A 16265-nucleotide genomic window follows, 5' to 3' on the forward strand; every position below is an offset into this window, starting at 1 on the left:
TCCCTGGGGGGTGCCCGGGGTGGGGCTGGCCCCTGTCTGGGATATTTGTTGAGGGCGTTGATTGTCTGGGGTTTATTGCCCCGGCCGTAAGGGGTTGGTGGGGAGGAGAGATGGGGCTGAGCCCCTCCCTGTTACCCCCTGGGGTCCCCCCCCAGCCCCGCCGGAGCCCCTCGCTCCCGCCCCGGTGCCCCTCGCTCCCGCCCCCCAGCCCCGCCGGTGCCCCTCGCCTCCCGCCCCCCAGCCCCGCCGGTGCCCCTCGCTCCCGCCCCACAGCCCCTGCCCGCCCCTCGCTCCCGCCCCGCAGCCCCTGCCCCCCCCCCAGCCCCGCCGGTGCCCCTCGCTCCCGCCCCGCAGCCCCTGCCCCCCCCCAGGCCCCGCCGGTGCCCCTCGCTCCCGCCCCGCAGCCCCTGCCCCCCCCCAGCCCCGCCGGTGCCCCTCGCTCCCGCCCCGCAGCCCCTGCCCCCCCCCAGCCCCGCCGGTGCCCCTCGCTCCCGCCCCGCAGCCCCTGCCCCCCCCCCAGCCCCGCCCGGTGCCCCCTCGCTCCCGCCCCGCAGCCCCTGCCCCCCCCCAGCCCCGCCGGTGCCCCTCGCTCCCGCCCCGCAGCCCCCTGCCCCCCCCCAGCCCCGCCGGTGCCCCTCGCTCCCGCCCCCGCAGCCCCTGCCCCCCCCCAGCCCCGCCGGTGCCCCTCGCTCCCGCCCCGCAGCCCCTGCCCCCCCCCCAGCCCCGCCGGTGCCCCTCGCTCCCGTCCCCGCAGCCCCTGCCCCCCCCCCAGCCCCGCCGGTGCCCCTCGCTCCCGTCCCGCAGCCCCTGCCCCCCCCCAGCCCCGCCGGTGCCCCTCGCTCCCGCCCCGCAGCCCCTGCCCCCCCCAGCCCTGGGCTCTGGGGCCATTGGGGCCATGGGGATGCTCCGGGGCGGGTCAGAAAGAGGAAGTGAAAAGCCGCAGAGCGCAGCGGTCGGATATCAGTAACTGCCTCGCAGGGGGGTGGAGAAGATGGGGGGGGGGAGGGGAGTGGGGGGCCCAGATGCCCCCTCCCCCCTGTGCTTCACCAGCAGCAGCCATTGTGGCCCCCAGCAGCTCCCGGACTGGAGGTGCAGCCAGCTCTGGGGCGGAGCGGCTCCTTGTGCGGGCACCTGTGTTGGGGGGGGCCTGACTCCCCATCCCCCAGGGGCCGTGGAGGGGGCTCGGGATCGGGGCCGAGTAGCAGGACGCTGGAGTGCCGGGGTGCACGGAGAACCCCCCCCCCAGCTGTCACCGGCGTCCCGTCCCCCCCCCGCACCCCCTGGGACTTCCTCCCAGTATCCTGCCGAGGAAACAAAACAGGAAATGCCACGTCCTGTCAGAGACGTGTCCCCAGCTTCTGCTCGCCCCCCGCCCCCCCCCATGCGGGCCCCTCAGCCCTGCCCCCCAGCCCAGCCCTGCCCCCCACCGCAGCCCCTCCCCGGTGCACGGTCCCCTCATCTGTGCCCCCTGCCTGGGGCTTGGGCCTGGCAGTTTCCATAGCAACCTGGGGGTTGGGGGGAGCGGGGGGAGACCAGCTCTGAAGCCCCTCCCAGACAGGACCAAATGTAGGGGGAGGGTCCTGAGTCCCATTCTGCGCCCCCCCCCCCGCTGAGAACGGGGCTGAGTGGGGACCCCCCATGGGCAGAGATGGGGGGGCCCCCCACCCTCCCATCAGTGCTCCTCCTCTGGGCTGGAGCAAAGGGGGAGGGGTTCCCAGGGCTGGGGTGGGGGGTCCCTGCCCCACGCCCGGGAAATAGGCCGTGTGGGTCAGGCCTGTATCTGGGGGACCAGGGACGGGTTGCTGGGGGGGGACTGGGTTGCTCCTGCCCCCCTCCTCCTGGGGGAACAAGCGTGTCCCGTTCCCCCCCCCCGACCCCCCAGCGGCTCCCGTTGCTGGGGTGACTCCAGGACACCTGGCCTGGATCCTGTTTCCATGGCAACCAGCTTAGCCTTGAGCTGGGGGGGTGTTGGATGCCCCCCCAAGAGTTAAACCCTCTGCTGGGGGGGTCAGGGGTCAAAGGTCAGCCCCGGGGGACGTTGGGTTTTTGGGGGGGGGTTTCTACCAGTCGATTCTGACCCGTCTCCCCCCCGATTCCTCCCCCAGGGTCTTCAAGAAATCGAGTCCCAACTGCAAGGTGAGTGACAGCCCGGTGCCCCCCCAGTCCCTGCCTGTGCCCCCCGTCCCCCTACCCCCCCCAGCTCTTGCTGGTGCCCCTCCCTCCCGACCCGCAGCCCCTGCCCCCCCCCAGCCCTGCCGGAGTCCCTCACTCCCGACCCGCAGCCCCCTGCCAGCCCAGCTCTGCTCCCCCAGCTTTGCCGGTGCCCCTCCCTCCCGACCCACAGCCCCTGCCCCCTCCAGCCCTGCCGGTGCCCCTCACTCCCGACCCGCAGCCCCCTGCCAGCCCAGCTCTGCTCCCCCAGCTTCGCCGGTGCCCCTCCCTCCCGACCCACAGCCCCTGCCCCCCCAGCCCTGCCGGAGCCCCTCACTCCCGACCCGCAGCCCCTGCCCCCCCCCCCAGCCTCGGGCTGTGGGTGTGTGACATGGTTGCTCCCCCCCTTTGGTTTCCTGTTGCGATCCCTCCCCTGCCTGGTTTCCTCCCTCATACGCTGACTCGGGGATCCTGTTCTCCCCCCGTTGCACGGGTCTTTGCACGCGCTAGTGAGCGCCCAGTCCTCGCACGGCTTGTGCACAGAGAACCTGGGGGCGGCGGAGGCTGGGCCCAGGAGAGTGTGTGTGGAGGGGGGTGTGTGTTGGGGGGGGTCTCTGCTCCATGGTATTTGGGGGGGAACGGGGAGGTCGCCTCAGGTTCTGGTGTGGGGAGACGGACCCCGTCAGCTCCGGGTAGCAAAGGGTTAACCCTCCCCCACCCCACCCCCCAGCGACGGTTTGTTTACATTGGGTCTCCACGCACCTGCCCCCCCCCGCCTCCTGATTGGCTTCCCCTGTCCCTGGGGGCCCCCCAGCAGAGTCCCGGGCGTGTGGGGGGGAGTTGGGAGCCGGCCGATAAACAGGCTCCGGAAGGGGGCAGGGGGCGCGTCGGGGGGGCCATGGAGCCCCTCGAGCTGGACAGGATTTGCTGCGAGGTGTCCCGAGGCCTCCAGGTGTTCAGGAAACAGCTGGGGACCCAGGTAACTGGGGGCAGCAGGGGCCTGGGGGGCGTTACTTGGGGGGCTCTGGCAACCTGCATCAGAGGAGCCTTGAGCTGGGAGACCCCCTCCGCCGAGCTGGGACCGGTCCCCTCCCGGGGTGCTGTGAAGGGGCCAGTTCCCTGCGGAAGGGGGGGGCATGTGCCCCCCGACCCCCTTGTCCGTCTCCCCCCCCCGACCCCCATGTCCATCTGTCCCCACAGCTCACCGTCTATCTGGGCAAGCGGGACTTCGTGGATCACCTGGACCGGGTGGACCCTGTGGGTGAGTTGAGGCGGGGAGCTGGGGGGCTGGCCATGGGGATTGGGGAAAGGAGGGCTGGGGTGGCTCTGGGGAGTAGTGGGGGGCTGGGGTTTGGGGGGGCAGGTGGCTCTGGGGGGCAGGCGGTGGGGCTTGCGGATAACTAGGGGGAAGTGGGGTCCTGTCCCCGTTCTTACCGCCGCCCCGGTTCCCGTGCAGATGGCGTGGTGCTGGTGGACCCTGAGTACCTGAAGGATCGGAAAGGTAAGAAGGGGCGTAGGGCGGCTCTGCCCCAGTGGGGTTCGGGGGCATTCCTGGCTCCACCCCCTCATTTGACCCAGACCTGATCGTTCAGCCCCCCCCCGGGGCTGTCAGCGTCCCGGGGGAAAGGAGCCAGGAGCAAAGTAATGCCCATGGGAAAAGGACACCGGTCTCGGGGGGGGGGGGTGCGCCATGACGCGTGCGCAGAGTTCGTGCCCCCCCCCCCCCCCGCAGATTTCTTCGCCTCCCCGCAGCAAAAGGACGTTCTGCACCTTTCATCTGGCAACTAAATGGGGAGGCTCCAGCCTGGCGCTGGGGAGCCCAGGCCATGGGCTGCACGGAGGTGGGAGACCCCCTGCAGCTCCCCCTCCCCCCCGCACAGGGGCTTGTCGGGGGGTTCTCGGGGCAACAGCCCTGGGACTCTGCGGGCGGGGGGGGGGGATAGAGCTCGGCAGGGGGCCTGGCTGTGGGGGGCTCTGTGGGCTGGGGATCTGGGTGTGGGCGGCTCATCGGGCGGGGGGGGGCGCTCGGCGGGAGGGTCTGGGGAGGAGGGGGTCTGGACACACGGGGCAGCAGCTCCCTGTACAGGGATCCCTCCCCCTTGCAGCTGAGGAGCCGTGGGTGCAGGAAGTGGGGGGTGGAGAGTTTGCAGAGCTTCCTGCAGCCGGGGGGAGCAATGTGGGGTGGGTTCGACCCCACCCCGGATGCCGTGCAGGGAACGAGGAAGTCGCGTCCCCCCCCCCCCCCAGCCCAGCCCAGCTGGGACGACCAGCCGGGTCTTTCCCAGTCCCGCCCCCTGCCCCACAGTGATTCGCCTCCCTGCCGCCGGCCCTGGGCCCCCCGAAACATACCACTGGGGCTGGGGGGGGCCACGTGACCGCTCTCGCGGCTTCCCCACGGCCTTTCGCTGCGGGGAGGCGAAGAAATCTGCGGGGGGCAGGAACTGTGCGCACGCGCCGTGGCGCCGAAACCCCCCACCCCCACCCCCCCGGGCCGTGAAAACGTCCCGCTCCGGTCGCCCCCTCTCGGCTTCCCCGGGAGAGAGTGGGGGGGGGCGGAGCTGGCCGAGGCCCCTCCCCTCACCCCCCCACCTTGTGTCCCGTCCCTCCTCCCGCCCCGCAGTGTTTGTGACGCTGACCTGCGCCTTCCGCTACGGGCGCGAGGACCTGGACGTGCTGGGCCTGTCGTTCCGCAAGGACCTGTTCGCGGCCACCTGCCAGGCCGTGCCCCCCCCGCCCGAGGAACGGCGCCCCCCCACCCGCCTGCAGGAGCGGCTGCTGCGCAAGCTGGGGCCCAACGCCCACCCCTTCGCCTTCACGGTGAGACCCCCCCCTTCGCCGGCACGGTGAGACCCCCGTCCCTAAATCCCCCCCAACGCCCCCCCCTTCGCCGGCACGGTGAGACCCCCGTCCCTAAATCCCCCCCAACGCCCCCCCCTTCGCCGGCACGGTGAGACCCCGTCCCTAAATCCCCCCCAACGCCCCCCCCTTCGCCGGCACGGTGAGACCCCCGTCCCTAAATCCCCCCAACGCTCCCCCCTTCGCCTTCACGGTGAGACCCCCGTCCCTAAATCCCCCCCTTCGCCTTCACGGTGAGACCCCCCCCCTTCGCCGGCACGGTGAGACCCCCCTCCCCTAAATCCCCCCAACGCTCCCCCCTTCGCCTTCACGGTGAGACCCCCGTCCCTAAATCCCCCCCTTCGCCTTCACGGTGAGACCCCCCCCTTCGCCGGCACGGTGAGACCCCCCTCCCCTAAATCCCCCCAACGCTCCCCCCTTCGCCGGCACGGTGAGACCCCCTCCTTCGCCTTCATGGTGAGACCCCCGTCCCTAAATCCCCCCCCAACGCTCCCCCTTCGCCTTCACGGTGAGACCCCCCTCCCCTAAATCCCCCCCTTCGCCGGCACGGTGAGACCCCCCTCCCCTAAATCCCCCCAACGCTCCCCCTTCGCCTTCACGGTGAGACCCCCCGCCCCTAAATCCCCCCAACGCCCCCCCTTCGCCTTCACGGTGAGACCCCCCGCCCCTAAATCCCCCCCCTTCGCCTTCACGGTGAGACCCCCCGCCCCTAAATCCCCCCCCTTCGCCTTCACGGTGAGACCCCCTCCCCTAAATCCTCCCAACGCCCCCCCTTCGCCGTCACGGTGAGACCCCCCCCTTCGCCGTCACGGTGAGACCCCCCGCCCCTAAATCCCCCCCCTTCGCCTTCACGGTGAGACCCCCTGCCCCTAAATCCCCCCAACGCCCCCCCTTCGCCTTCACGGTGAGACCCCCCGCCCCTAAATCCCCCCCTTCGCCGTCACGGTGAGACCCCCCCCCTTCGCCGTCACGGTGAGACCCTCCCCCTGGGTCCCCTAAATCCCCCAAGGCCCCCCCCTTCGCCGGCACGGTGAGACCCCGCCCACTGGGGAACCCCATTTAATACACCCTGTGTCTCAGATCCCACAGAACCTGCCCTGCTCCGTGACGCTCCAGCCCGGCCCAGAGGACACGGGCAAGGTACGGACGCGGGGGTCGGGAGGGAGGGGCCCCGGCAGGCCTGGGGGGGGGCTGTGGGTCGGGAGGGAGGGGCCCCGGCAGGCCTGGGGGGGGGCTGTGGGTCGGGAGGGAGGGGCGCCAGGCTCATGGGGTCTTTCCCACACTCTCAGGCGTGCGGGGTCGATTTTGAGATCCGAGCTTTCTGTGCTAAATCCCTGGAAGAAAAGATTCACAAAAGGTACCGGAGACCCCAGGGTGAGCCCCCCGCGCGCAGCCGAGGCTGCAGACAGGCAGCGAGCGAGACCCCCTGCCCTCCCAGAGCCGGGGAGAGAACCCAGGAGTCCGGGCTCCGAGCCCCCCCCGCTCTAACCCACCAGCCCCCACTCCCCTCCCAGAGCGAGAACCCAGGAGTCCTGGCTCCCAGTCCCCCCTGCTCTGACCCACCAGCCGTCACTCCCCTCCCAGAGCCGGGAGAGAACCCAGGTGTCCGGGCTCCCAGCCCCCCCTGCTCTGACCCACCAGGCCCCACTCCCCTCCCAGAGCCAGGGAGAGAACCCAGGCGTCCTGGCTCCCAGCCCCCCCCCTGCTCTGACCCACCAGGCCCCACTCCCCTCCCGGAGCCGGGGAGAGAACCCAGGCGTCCTGGCGGGCTCTGACTCCCCTCTCCCCCAGGAACTCGGTGCGGCTGGTGATCCGGAAGGTGCAGTACGCCCCCGAGAAGCCAGGCCCCCAGCCCACGGCCGAGACCACCCGGCACTTCCTCATGTCGGACCGGTCCCTGCACCTGGAGGCCTCGCTGGACAAGGAGGTGGGGGGCTGGAGGGGGCGCAGGGAGCTGGATCCGGGGGACAGGACGTGGGGGGGATCTGGGGAGCTGTGGGGGGCACAGGGAGCTGGATCTGGGGGAAGGGATCTGGGGGAAGGGATCTGGGGGGCACGGGGAGCTGGATCTGGGGGACGGGACGTGGGGAGGATCTGGGGGTCCGCGGGGGGCACGGGGAGCTGGATCTGGGGGAAGGGATCTGGGGGGCACGGGGAGCTGGATCCGGGGGACGGGACGTGGGAGGGATCTGGGGGGCACGGGGAGCTGGATCTGGGGGATGGGACGTGGACGGGGGGAGGCTGTGGGGCCCTGACGCGGGGGGGGAAGGTACTGGGGGGGCCTCGCACTGACCCCCCCCCCGGTGTGACCCCCCAGCTCTATTACCACGGGGAGCCCATCAGCGTGAACGTCCACGTGACGAACAACTCCAGCAAGAGCGTGAAGAAGATCAAAGTTTCGGGTGCGTCCTGGGGGGCAGGGGGGTGGATTGTACGTGGGGGGGGCTGATGGGGGCAGACGCGTGCTGGGGGGAGTAGGGGAGGTTGTACACTTGGGGGGGGTCATGTACGGGGGGGAGATATGCACCCCCTGCACTGGGGAGGTTAGGGCCCTGGGCCGGGGGGGGGCAGCATGTCGGGGGGGGGACTGCCTGTGCCCCCCCTCTGATCCCCCCCCCTCCCCCCCCGCAGTGCGACAATACGCAGACATCTGCCTCTTTAGCACGGCCCAGTACAAGTGTCCGGTGGCCCAGACCGAGCAAGAGTGAGTGACCCCCCCCCGGCACAGAGACCCGGGGTGGGCGCAGGGCTGGGGCTGCACTGGGGGGGTCCTGGAGGAACAACCTGGCCCTTTGGGGGGGGGTCCCTGGCCGGGGGCCTGGGGAGGGGCCCGGGGGTGGCGTGGGGGGGAGGGTTGCTGGCCAGGGGCGCGGGGAGGGGCCCGGGGGTGGCGTGGGGGGGGGCCCTGGCCGGGGGCCCGGGGGTGGCGTGGGGGGGAAGGTCGCTGGCCGGGGGCCCGGGGGTGGCGTGGGGGGGAAGGTCGCTGGCCGGGGGCCCGGGGGTGGCGTGGGGGGGAAGGTCGCTGGCCGGGGGCCCGGGGAGGGGCCCGGGGGTGGCGTGGGGGGGAGGGGCCCTGGCCGGGGGCCCGGGGGTGGCGTGGGGGGGAGGGGCCCTGGCTGGGGGCCCGGGGGTGGCGTGGGGGGAGGGGCCCTGGCCGGGGGCCCGGGGGTGGCGTGGGGGGAGGGGCCCTGGCCGGGGGCCCGGGGGTGGCGTGGGGGGGGTCCCTGATTAGTTGGGGTCCCGCCCGCTCACCCCCCACCCGCTCTGCGCCCAGTGACCAGGTGTCGCCCAGCTCCACGTTCTGCCGGGTTTACACCCTGACGCCGCTGCTGAGCCAGAACCGGGAGAAGCGGGGCCTGGCGCTGGACGGGAAACTCAAACACGAGGACACCAACCTGGCCTCCAGCACCATGTGAGGGGGGCTCCGGGGGGGCGCGTCTACACCCATTCCCTGGGCCCATCGCCGGGTCCCCGGCCGCCCCGCCCCAGAGGTGGCCGCGTCTCGGGGCCGGGTCCCCGGCTGCCCTGCCCCAGAGGTGGCCGCGTCTTGGCGCCGGGCGAGGGGACCCTGGGCCCCCGGCTGCCCCGCCCCAGAGGTGGCCGCGTCTCGGGGCCGGGTCCCCGGCTGCCCTGCCCCAGAGGTGGCCGCGTCTTGGCGCCAGGCGAGGGGACCCTGGGCCCCCGGCTGCCCCGCCCCAGAGATGGCCGCGTCTCGGGGCCCGGCCGCCCTGCCCCAGAGGTGGCCGCGTCTCGGCACTGGGCAAGGGGACCCTGGGCCCCCGGCCGCCCCGCCCCAGAAGTGGCCGCGTCTCGGGGCCGGGCGAGGGGACCCCGGGGTGCCGGCCGCCCCGCCCCAGAGGTGGGCGCATTCCGACCCCGCGCTCTGTTTCAGAGTCAAGGAGGGGGCGAACAAGGAGGTGCTGGGGATTCTGGTCTCGTACCGTGTGAAGGTGAAGCTGGTTGTCTTGCGGGGGGGGTAAGTACCTGCTCACATGTCCCGTCTTGCCCCCCCTACCCCCGGTTTCCCCTTAACCCTGCCCCCCTCTCACTGTCCCCTTCGCTCTCCCCGCAGCGATGTGTCCGTGGAGCTGCCCTTCGTCCTAATGCACCCCGAGCCCCGCGAGGCGTTCGCACTGGCACGGCCCCAGTCAGGTAAGGGTTAAACAGAGCCCCTGGGTCACCCAGTGCCCCGCCCCAGAGGTGGGCGCATCTCTGCGCCAGGCGAGGGGTCCCCGGGTCACCGGCCGCCCCGCCCCAGAGGTGGCCGCATCTCAGCGCCAGGCGAGGGGTCCCTGGGTCACCGGCCGCCCCGCCCCAGAGGTGGGCGCATCTCGGCGCTGGGCGAGGGGCACCAGGTTGCCTGGCGGGGAGGATTAATGATTTTTTCTCCCCTCCCTGCAGTTGTCCCAGAGATGGACGTGCCCGTCGACACCAACCTCATCGAATTTGAAACCCAGTAAGAGCCCCCCCATGTCCCCCACACCTCCCAGGGAGTCCCCCCGGCCGCACCCCGGTGTTGGGGAGGGGCCTGTGGGGAGGGACTAGGGTAGCTTTATCCGTGTCTGCCCCAATAAATGGGGGATAAGAGGGGTGTATCCCCAGAGCAGCAGGGGGGTGGGGTCCTAAATTGGGGCAGGGACCAGTCCCCACCCCCAGTGTCCCCTGGGGGTCCCACATGTGCGGGACTGCCTCATGCAGGCTGGTTGGGGGGGGTGGGGCCAGGGAGCAGCCCCCCTCCTTAACCCCACATCCGTCCCACCCCTCAGCTATGGCCAGGACGATGACATCGTCTTCGAGGATTTCGCCCGCCTGCGGCTCAAGGGGGAAGTCAAGGACGACCAGGACGATGACCATTTCTGAGGGTGGGGAGGGAGCTGGGCAGCTGACCCCCCCTCCCCGTAGCAGAGCTGGGGCCTGGCCCTTGATTGGGGGTGTGTGGATTTTAACTGTGTCTGTTTAGGCTTTTTATGCTGCGTTGCCCCCCCGGTGAGGGGGGGTCCCCACTAAGCCCCCTATCTCACTGCTGTACAGGGGGGCCCCCAGAACCCAGGTCTGGCTTTTAAATGTCATTAACTTGGGGGTCCCTTTTTCTCCCCCCCCCAAGATTTTAACCATTGCTCCCCTCCTGAGCTCTGGAAGGGGTAACCCCTGCCCCCCACTCCTGGGGGGGCAGCTCCCCCCACAACCCCCCCCAGTGAAAAGCACTGGACTCCTCTCTGGGCATTATTGCTGCTTAGACGCCCACGGCCCCTGTTCATCTATCCGTGGACTTTTACACCTGTTTTCATTCTGGGGGGCCCCTGCCCCCCATATCTGCTCTGGGGGCCCCTGCCTGGTGTGGGTGGAGTCAGGACCTGGCGCCCCCCCTGGGTGGGGGCCTGCGGATGCTCGTGCTGGGGGTCGGGGATTTTGGGGTTTTGTGACAGTCGCGCTGTAGCCATATGTAGGGCGGGAGGTGGGGGGCGGCTCTCGCAGAGCCCTGGGCCAAGTAAAGAAAATATCAACTGGTGTCTGGGGTGGTTCGTGTCGCAGAGCTTGGCGCCAGCCGCCCCGCCCCAGAGGTGGGCGCATCTCGGCTACAGAGGATGCCAGGGATCCCTGACCACAGAGATCTGGGCTAGAGTGTAGCCGCCCCCAGCTGTAGAGTGGGCCCCCCCACAGCCTTAGGCCTAGACAGTGGCCCCACAACCCTAGAGAGCAGCTCCGCAGGGCTAGAGCGCCCCCGCGTGGGGGGGTACACACCAGGCAGCCTCTCCAGGGGACAGGGAGCATTTATGCAAATGAGCACAATGCATATTCAAATGTGGACATCAGCACAAGGCAGCGTTTGCATACAAGGGCTGGGTTAATGAGCCTTGGGGGGGGGGGGGGAGATCTATGCCAGACCCCTCCCCTCCCAATGTTCCCAGGAGCGGGGGGTCCCCGGTGCAGCTGCTTAGGGGGCATCTCTGTCCAGCTCCGCAGCGGGTCCGGGCGCCGGGTCTGGAACAACAAAGGGGCGGGGGGACAATGTGGGTGAAAACCCAGCTGGGAGAAAGGGGGCCAGCAGGGGGTGCTCACAGTGCGGGGGGGGGCGACCAGGGGCCTCACTGGTCTCCCCCTCTTACCTGGTCCTTCACCCTCCATTTCTCCTCCTCTCCCAGGGGATGAGCTGCCCCTGGGGCCCAGCCCCACCACTGCCTGGGGGGGACAGAAGAGAAACAGTGAGACCCCTGGGACCCCACAATCCTCCTGACCCTGGGGACAGAACCCAGGAGTCCTGGCTCCCAGCCCCCACTGCCCTCCCAGAGCTGGGGAGAGAACCCAGGAGTCCGGGCTCCCAGCCCCCACTGCTCTCCCGGAGCCAGGAGAGAACCCAGGAGTCCGGGCTCCCAGCCCCCCCTGCCCTCCCAGAGCTGGGGAGAGAACCCAGGAGTCCGGGCTCCCAGCCCCCCCTGCCCTCCCAGAGCCGGGGAGAGAACCCAGGTGTCCGGGCTCCCAGCCCCCCCTGCTCTGACCCCCCAGCCCCCACTCACCAGCTCCTCGCAGGACGTGTTACAGCTGCTTTCGCTCGTCACCAGCTCAGCGGCCAGCCAGGGGGGTCTGGAGGGGGAAAGGGTGTTAATTTAGGGGTGCACACCCTGCCCCTCCCTCCCAGCCTGGGCCTGCCCGGGGGAGGGTTGCTCGCCAGGCCCCCAAATGCAGCTGTCTCTGGGGTGGGGTGTCCGGGCAGCCACCAGCCCAGCTGGGCGTGGCGGGGGCGGAGGGAATCTGAGCGCGGGGTATCTGGGGGGCGGGGGTGATGTCCATGGGGAAAGGGGGGGCCATGCCAAGGCAGGAGGGTGGAGGCACGAAATGGGGGGGGTCGTTACCCAGCCGCTGCTCCCAGCCGTAGCCTCTCCAGCTTCTGGCGCAGCCGGGACACCTGGTTCTGGTACCTGCGGGCGGGGCACAGACAGACCGGTAGGGGGGTGCCCAGCCTGGGGGGGCACAGGGGGGTGCCCAGCCTGGGGGGGCACAGGGGGGTGCCCAGCCTGGGGGGGCACAGGGGGCTGCCCAGCCCTCCTCTCCTTGCGCAGGCTGTCGGTGCTCAGGGCAGGTGGCCCTAGGGGGGCCGTGGGGCTCACCTCTCCTCCCGGGCATTGGTCTCGTTCACCCTCTGGGCCTCCAGCTGCTTCTCCTGCACCCACCGGGCCTCCAGCTGGTCCCGGGCCCGCAGCGCCGCCCCCAGGGCCGCCCGCAGCCCCTCGGCCTCCTGGCCCCGCTCCCACAGCCGGGCCTGCAGCTCCTGGCAGCGCCCCGCGAGCCCCGCCAGCTCCCGGGCACAGCGCCCCGCCCTGGGCAGACACACGCCGGCGTTAGAGCCCCCGAGGACGGGGCGGGATGGGGGGGGCCCCAGAGGGCCGTGGGGGGGGGACGGGGTGGGGGGGGATTGGGGGCTCACCTGGCCCGGTGCTCCTGGCATTCGGCCTCGCTGCGGTTCAGGGCATCGCTCAGGTGGGCCACGCTCTGGGCCAGCTACGGGGGGGGGAGACACGGGGGGGGGTTAGTCCCACGGATGCTGCTCCCCCCCCACAGCGCCCCCCCCGGCTCACCTCCTCCTGAGCCCCCCGCAGCTCTGCCAGCTCGACCGCGTGCTGCAGCCGCAGAGACGCCAGCTCCAGGGGGGCCCTGGGGGGCATAAAGGGGGAGTGGGTCAGAGCCCCCCCCAGCCCTGCCGGTGCCCCCCACTCCCGACCCACAGCCCCCTGCCAGCCCCCAGCCCTGCCCCCCACTCCCGACTCGCAGCCCCCAGCCCTGCCCCCCCAGCCCTGCCGGTGCCCCCCACTCCCGACCCACGGCCCCCAGCCCTGCCCCCCCAGCCCTGCCGGTGCCCCCCACTCCCGACCCACGGCCCCCAGCCCTGCCAGTGCCCCCCACTCCCGACTCGCAGCCCCCAGCCCTGCCCCCCCAGCCCTGCCGGTGCCCCCCACTCCCGACCCACGGCCCCCAGCCCTGCCAGTGCCCCCCACTCCCAACTCGCAGCCCCCAGCCCTGCCCCCCCAGCCCTGCTGGTGCCCCTCACTCCCGACCCACGGCCCCCAGCCCTGCCAGTGCCCCCCACTCCCGACTCGCAGCCCCCAGCCCTGCCGGTGCCCCCCACTCCCGACTCGCAGCCCCCAGCCCTGCCCCCCCAGCCCTGCTGGTGCCCCTCACTCCCGACCCACGGCCCCCTGCCAGCCCCCAGCCCTGCCCCCCACTCCCGACTCGCAGCCCCCAGCCCTGCCCCCCCAGCCCTGCCGGTGCCCCCCACTCCCGACTCGCAGCCCCCAGCCCTGCCCCCCCAGCCCTGCCGGTGCCCCCCACTCCCGACTCGCAGCCCCCAGCCCTGCCCCCCCAGCCCTGCCAGTGCCCCCCACTCCCGACTCGCAGCCCCCAGCCCTGCCGGTGCCCCCCACTCCCGACCCACAGCCCCCTGCCAGCCCCCAGCCCTGCCCCCCACTCCCGACTCGCAGCCCCCAGCCCTGCCCCCCCAGCCCTGCCAGTGCCCCCCACTCCCGACTCGCAGCCCCCAGCCCTGCCCCCCCAGCCCTGCCGGTGCCCCTCACTCCCGACCCACGGCCCCCAGCCCTGCCAGTGCCCCCCACTCCCGACTCGCAGCCCCCAGCCCTGCCCCCCCAGCCCTGCCAGTGCCCCCCACTCCCGACTCGCAGCCCCCAGCCCTGCCCCCCCAGCCCTGCCGGTGCCCCTCACTCCCGACCCACGGCCCCCAGCCCTGCCAGTGCCCCCCACTCCCGACTCGCAGCCCCCAGCCCTGCCCCCCCAGCCCTGCTGGTGCCCCCCACTCCCGACCCACAGCCCCCAGCCCTGCCCCCCCCAGCCCTGCCGGTGCCCCCCACTCCCGACTCGCAGCCCCCAGCCCTGCCGGTGCCCCCCACTCCCGACCCACGGCCCCCAGCCCTGCCAGTGCCCCCCACTCCCGACCCACGGCCCCCAGCCCTGCCGGTGCCCCTCACTCCCGACCCCCAGCCCCTGCCAGCCCCCAGCCCTGCCCCCCCAGCGCCCCTCACTCCCGACCCACGGCCCCCTGCCCTGCCGGTGCCCCCCACTCCCGACCCCCAGCCCCTGCCAGCCCCCAGCCCTGCCGGTGCCCCCCACTCCCGACCCACGGCCCCCAGCCCTGCCCCCCCAGCCCTGCCGGTGCCCCCCACTCCCGACCCACGGCCCCCAGCCCTGCCAGTGCCCCCCACTCCCGACTCGCAGCCCCCAGCCCTGCCCCCCCAGCCCTGCCGGTGCCCCCCACTCCCGACCCACGGCCCCCAGCCCTGCCAGTGCCCCCCACTCCCAACTCGCAGCCCCCAGCCCTGCCCCCCCAGCCCTGCTGGTGCCCCTCACTCCCGACCCACGGCCCCCAGCCCTGCCAGTGCCCCCCACTCCCGACTCGCAGCCCCCAGCCCTGCCGGTGCCCCCCACTCCCGACTCGCAGCCCCCAGCCCTGCCCCCCCAGCCCTGCTGGTGCCCCTCACTCCCGACCCACGGCCCCCTGCCAGCCCCCAGCCCTGCCCCCCACTCCCGACTCGCAGCCCCCAGCCCTGCCCCCCCAGCCCTGCCGGTGCCCCCCACTCCCGACTCGCAGCCCCCAGCCCTGCCCCCCCAGCCCTGCCGGTGCCCCCCACTCCCGACTCGCAGCCCCCAGCCCTGCCCCCCCAGCCCTGCCAGTGCCCCCCACTCCCGACTCGCAGCCCCCAGCCCTGCCGGTGCCCCCCACTCCCGACCCACAGCCCCCTGCCAGCCCCCAGCCCTGCCCCCCACTCCCGACTCGCAGCCCCCAGCCCTGCCCCCCCAGCCCTGCCAGTGCCCCCCACTCCCGACTCGCAGCCCCCAGCCCTGCCCCCCCAGCCCTGCCGGTGCCCCTCACTCCCGACCCACGGCCCCCAGCCCTGCCAGTGCCCCCCACTCCCGACTCGCAGCCCCCAGCCCTGCCCCCCCAGCCCTGCCAGTGCCCCCCACTCCCGACTCGCAGCCCCCAGCCCTGCCCCCCCAGCCCTGCCGGTGCCCCTCACTCCCGACCCACGGCCCCCAGCCCTGCCAGTGCCCCCCACTCCCGACTCGCAGCCCCCAGCCCTGCCCCCCCAGCCCTGCTGGTGCCCCCCACTCCCGACCCACAGCCCCCAGCCCTGCCCCCCCCAGCCCTGCCGGTGCCCCCCACTCCCGACTCGCAGCCCCCAGCCCTGCCGGTGCCCCCCACTCCCGACCCACGGCCCCCAGCCCTGCCAGTGCCCCCCACTCCCGACCCACGGCCCCCAGCCCTGCCGGTGCCCCTCACTCCCGACCCCCAGCCCCTGCCAGCCCCCAGCCCTGCCCCCCCAGCGCCCCTCACTCCCGACCCACGGCCCCCTGCCCTGCCGGTGCCCCCCACTCCCGACCCCCAGCCCCTGCCAGCCCCCAGCCCTGCCGGTGCCCCCCACTCCCGACCCACGGCCCCCAGCCCTGCCCCCCCAGCCCTGCCGGTGCCCCCCACTCCCGACCCACGGCCCCCAGCCCTGCCCCCCCAGCCCTGCCGGTGCCCCCCACTCCCGACCCGCAGCCCCTGCCAGCCCCCAGCCCTGCCCCCCGCTCCCGACCCGCAGCCCCCGGAGCAGGGGGTGGTGGCCCCGGCTCCACCTGGGTGCCTGGGGCCCCGGCTCCAGCCGGAGGGTCTCTGCCAACAGCCGCTCCAGGTCCCGGCGCTCCGAGAGTCTCTCATCTGTAGGGGAAGGAGGGGGAGGGGCTGGGAGCCCGGACGCCTGGGTTCCCTCCTTGGCTCTGGGAGGGGCGTGGGGGCGGGGTCAGGCCTCTGGATTTCCCACCTGAGGCTCCGCCCCCCGCTGTGCGACTGGCCCCACCCCTGCTCGGCCGGAGGCCCCGCCCCCCGCTCACGACTCTGCCCCAGGCCCCGCCCCCAGCCGAGGCCCCGCCCCCGCTCAGGGCCCTGTACCAGGCCCCGCCCCCGCTCACGGCTTGGCCCCAGGCCCCGCCCCCAGCTGAGGCCCCGCCCCCGGCTCTGCACCAGGCCCCGGCCCCCGCTCACGGCTCGGACCCAGGCCCCGCCCCCCGCTGAGGCCCCGCCCCCCACTCACTGCTCGGCCCCGCCCCCCCGCTCTCGACTCTGCACCAGGCCCCGCCCCCCCGCTGAGGCCCCGCCCCCCCGGCTCACGGCTCTGCACCAGGCCCCGCAGCCGCCGCGTCTCGCGCTCCCGCCGCTCTAGCTCCCGGCGCACGTGGCGCCTCCAGGCCGGGCCGGGCCCCGCCCCCTCCAT

General features: G+C 73.3%; 2 protein-coding genes across 5 annotated transcripts; one reads left to right on the forward strand and one right to left on the reverse strand.

Annotated features, from left to right (window-relative positions):
• Positions 1-3034: 3034 nt before the first annotated feature.
• On the forward strand, positions 3035-10445 carry ARRB2 (arrestin beta 2). Of its 3 annotated transcripts, XM_084616141.1 has the most exons (14): positions 3035-3130; positions 3352-3412; positions 3608-3652; positions 4772-4968; positions 6088-6147; positions 6297-6364; positions 6799-6934; positions 7325-7409; positions 7639-7711; positions 8282-8419; positions 8900-8983; positions 9080-9159; positions 9409-9463; positions 9774-10445. In XM_084616141.1, the coding sequence occupies exons 1-14, from the start codon at positions 3050-3052 to the stop codon at positions 9865-9867; spliced, it is 1257 nt and encodes a 418-aa protein (XP_084472267.1). In that variant the 5' UTR covers positions 3035-3049; the 3' UTR covers positions 9868-10445. The 3 variants fall into 3 exon arrangements, with proteins under 3 accessions (XP_084472267.1, XP_084472269.1, XP_084472268.1); XM_084616143.1 differs by lacking the exons at positions 3035-3130; positions 3352-3412; positions 3608-3652; positions 4772-4968; positions 6297-6364 and having other exon boundaries at positions 6129-6147; positions 9774-10432; XM_084616142.1 differs by lacking the exons at positions 3035-3130; positions 3352-3412; positions 3608-3652; positions 4772-4968; positions 6088-6147 and having other exon boundaries at positions 6363-6381; positions 9774-10432.
• Positions 10101-16265, reverse strand: LOC311513939 (autophagy-related protein 16-1-like; the record flags this gene model as incomplete). 2 transcript variants are annotated; one of them, XM_084616144.1, is made up of 9 exons in its annotated part: positions 10101-10989; positions 11115-11187; positions 11523-11589; positions 11859-11924; positions 12114-12323; positions 12431-12504; positions 12582-12657; positions 15631-15712; positions 16163-16265. In XM_084616144.1, the coding sequence occupies 9 exons, from the start codon at positions 16263-16265 to the stop codon at positions 10943-10945; spliced, it is 798 nt and encodes a 265-aa protein (XP_084472270.1). In that variant the 3' UTR covers positions 10101-10942. The 2 variants fall into 2 exon arrangements, with proteins under 2 accessions (XP_084472270.1, XP_084472271.1); XM_084616145.1 differs by lacking the exon at positions 11859-11924.

The sequence above is a fragment of the Lepidochelys olivacea genome, assembly GCF_965140295.1.
Source record: "Lepidochelys olivacea isolate rLepOli2 genome assembly, chromosome: 28".
Taxonomy (NCBI): Eukaryota; Metazoa; Chordata; order Testudines; family Cheloniidae; genus Lepidochelys; species Lepidochelys olivacea.